This window comes from Erinaceus europaeus, chromosome 11 (genome assembly GCF_950295315.1).
Source record: "Erinaceus europaeus chromosome 11, mEriEur2.1, whole genome shotgun sequence".
Taxonomy (NCBI): domain Eukaryota; kingdom Metazoa; phylum Chordata; class Mammalia; order Eulipotyphla; family Erinaceidae; genus Erinaceus; species Erinaceus europaeus.
In genome coordinates, this window is record NC_080172.1 from 90655642 (window position 1) to 90656598 (window position 957).

Consider the following 957-nt stretch of genomic DNA (forward strand, 5'->3'; position numbering starts at 1 on the left):
GTAGGGGACACCTGATGTAAAAGCAGTACAATTTGTAATGGCCCAAACTTCAAAGCAACTCAGATGCTCAATGGCAGACGAGTGACTAAGAAAGTTGTGGTTTACTATTCAAATGTTGAAAATGATGAAGTCATGAGCCCCACCCATTCTAGATGGAGCTCAAAGGTGATCATGTTATGTGAGATAAGCTAAAATAAGAAGGATGGAGTCTGCATAGGCCGAGGCCAGTTCAGGAGCTAAGATTCTGTTAAAGCAGATGATATGGGAGGGCTGCCAGAGCGCAAAAATACCCCCCCATGGGTGAAGGTTCCGGATGACTTGAAGGAGCCTGAGGTGTTCCAGGTCCAGACGTGGCTGGTAGAGCCCATTTTTGGCCAGCATGGATTGCGAATCTCGTACTTTGAGCAAGTGAGCACAGTCATGCTGGAGCTGAGGGTTCTGGAATCCTCGAACCTTACCGAGGTGCTCGTGTACAGCTCTTTCTTGTTCAAAATGCGGATTCTTGAGTCTATCATAGAGTGGTACCACCTGCTCCAGGAGCGAGGGATGCTCAAACTTGAGAAGCCATGAATTCCTTGGAATCGGACCCTGAGATGGAGTCAGATTAGTCTGTGGATCTGGGACCAGAATGTATCTATCAGGCTGTGGACAAAGCTAGAGTGGGTCAGGGCTGGTTGAAATTCTTTCCTAGCCTGATAAAGAGAAACCAACAGACTTTCTGGACTCAGACCTTTACCTCTGAATCTTAATGTAATACTTCCCCCAACTTCACCCCACATCACCCTGGATTCTTAATTAGAAATAAAATTTAAACAGTTACTTGTAAAAAAAAATAAGAAGGATGAATACAAGATGTTCTCACTCAGAGAGGGAACTCAAGCAACTGAAAGGGAAAACACAAAGTAAAACTTGAACTGAGTTTGGTTTATTGCACCAGACCAATGGACTCTGGGGAGA

At 44.9% G+C, this 957-nt stretch overlaps 1 protein-coding gene across 1 annotated transcript; it reads left to right on the top strand.

Annotated features, from left to right (window-relative positions):
• The first annotated feature begins 261 nt into the window (after positions 1-261).
• On the top strand, positions 262-735 carry LOC103127061 (developmental pluripotency-associated 5 protein-like). The gene has a single exon (XM_016194730.2). The coding sequence runs from the start codon at positions 262-264 to the stop codon at positions 568-570; it is 309 nt and encodes a 102-aa protein (XP_016050216.1). The 3' UTR covers positions 571-735.
• The last annotated feature ends 222 nt before the right edge of the window (positions 736-957 follow it).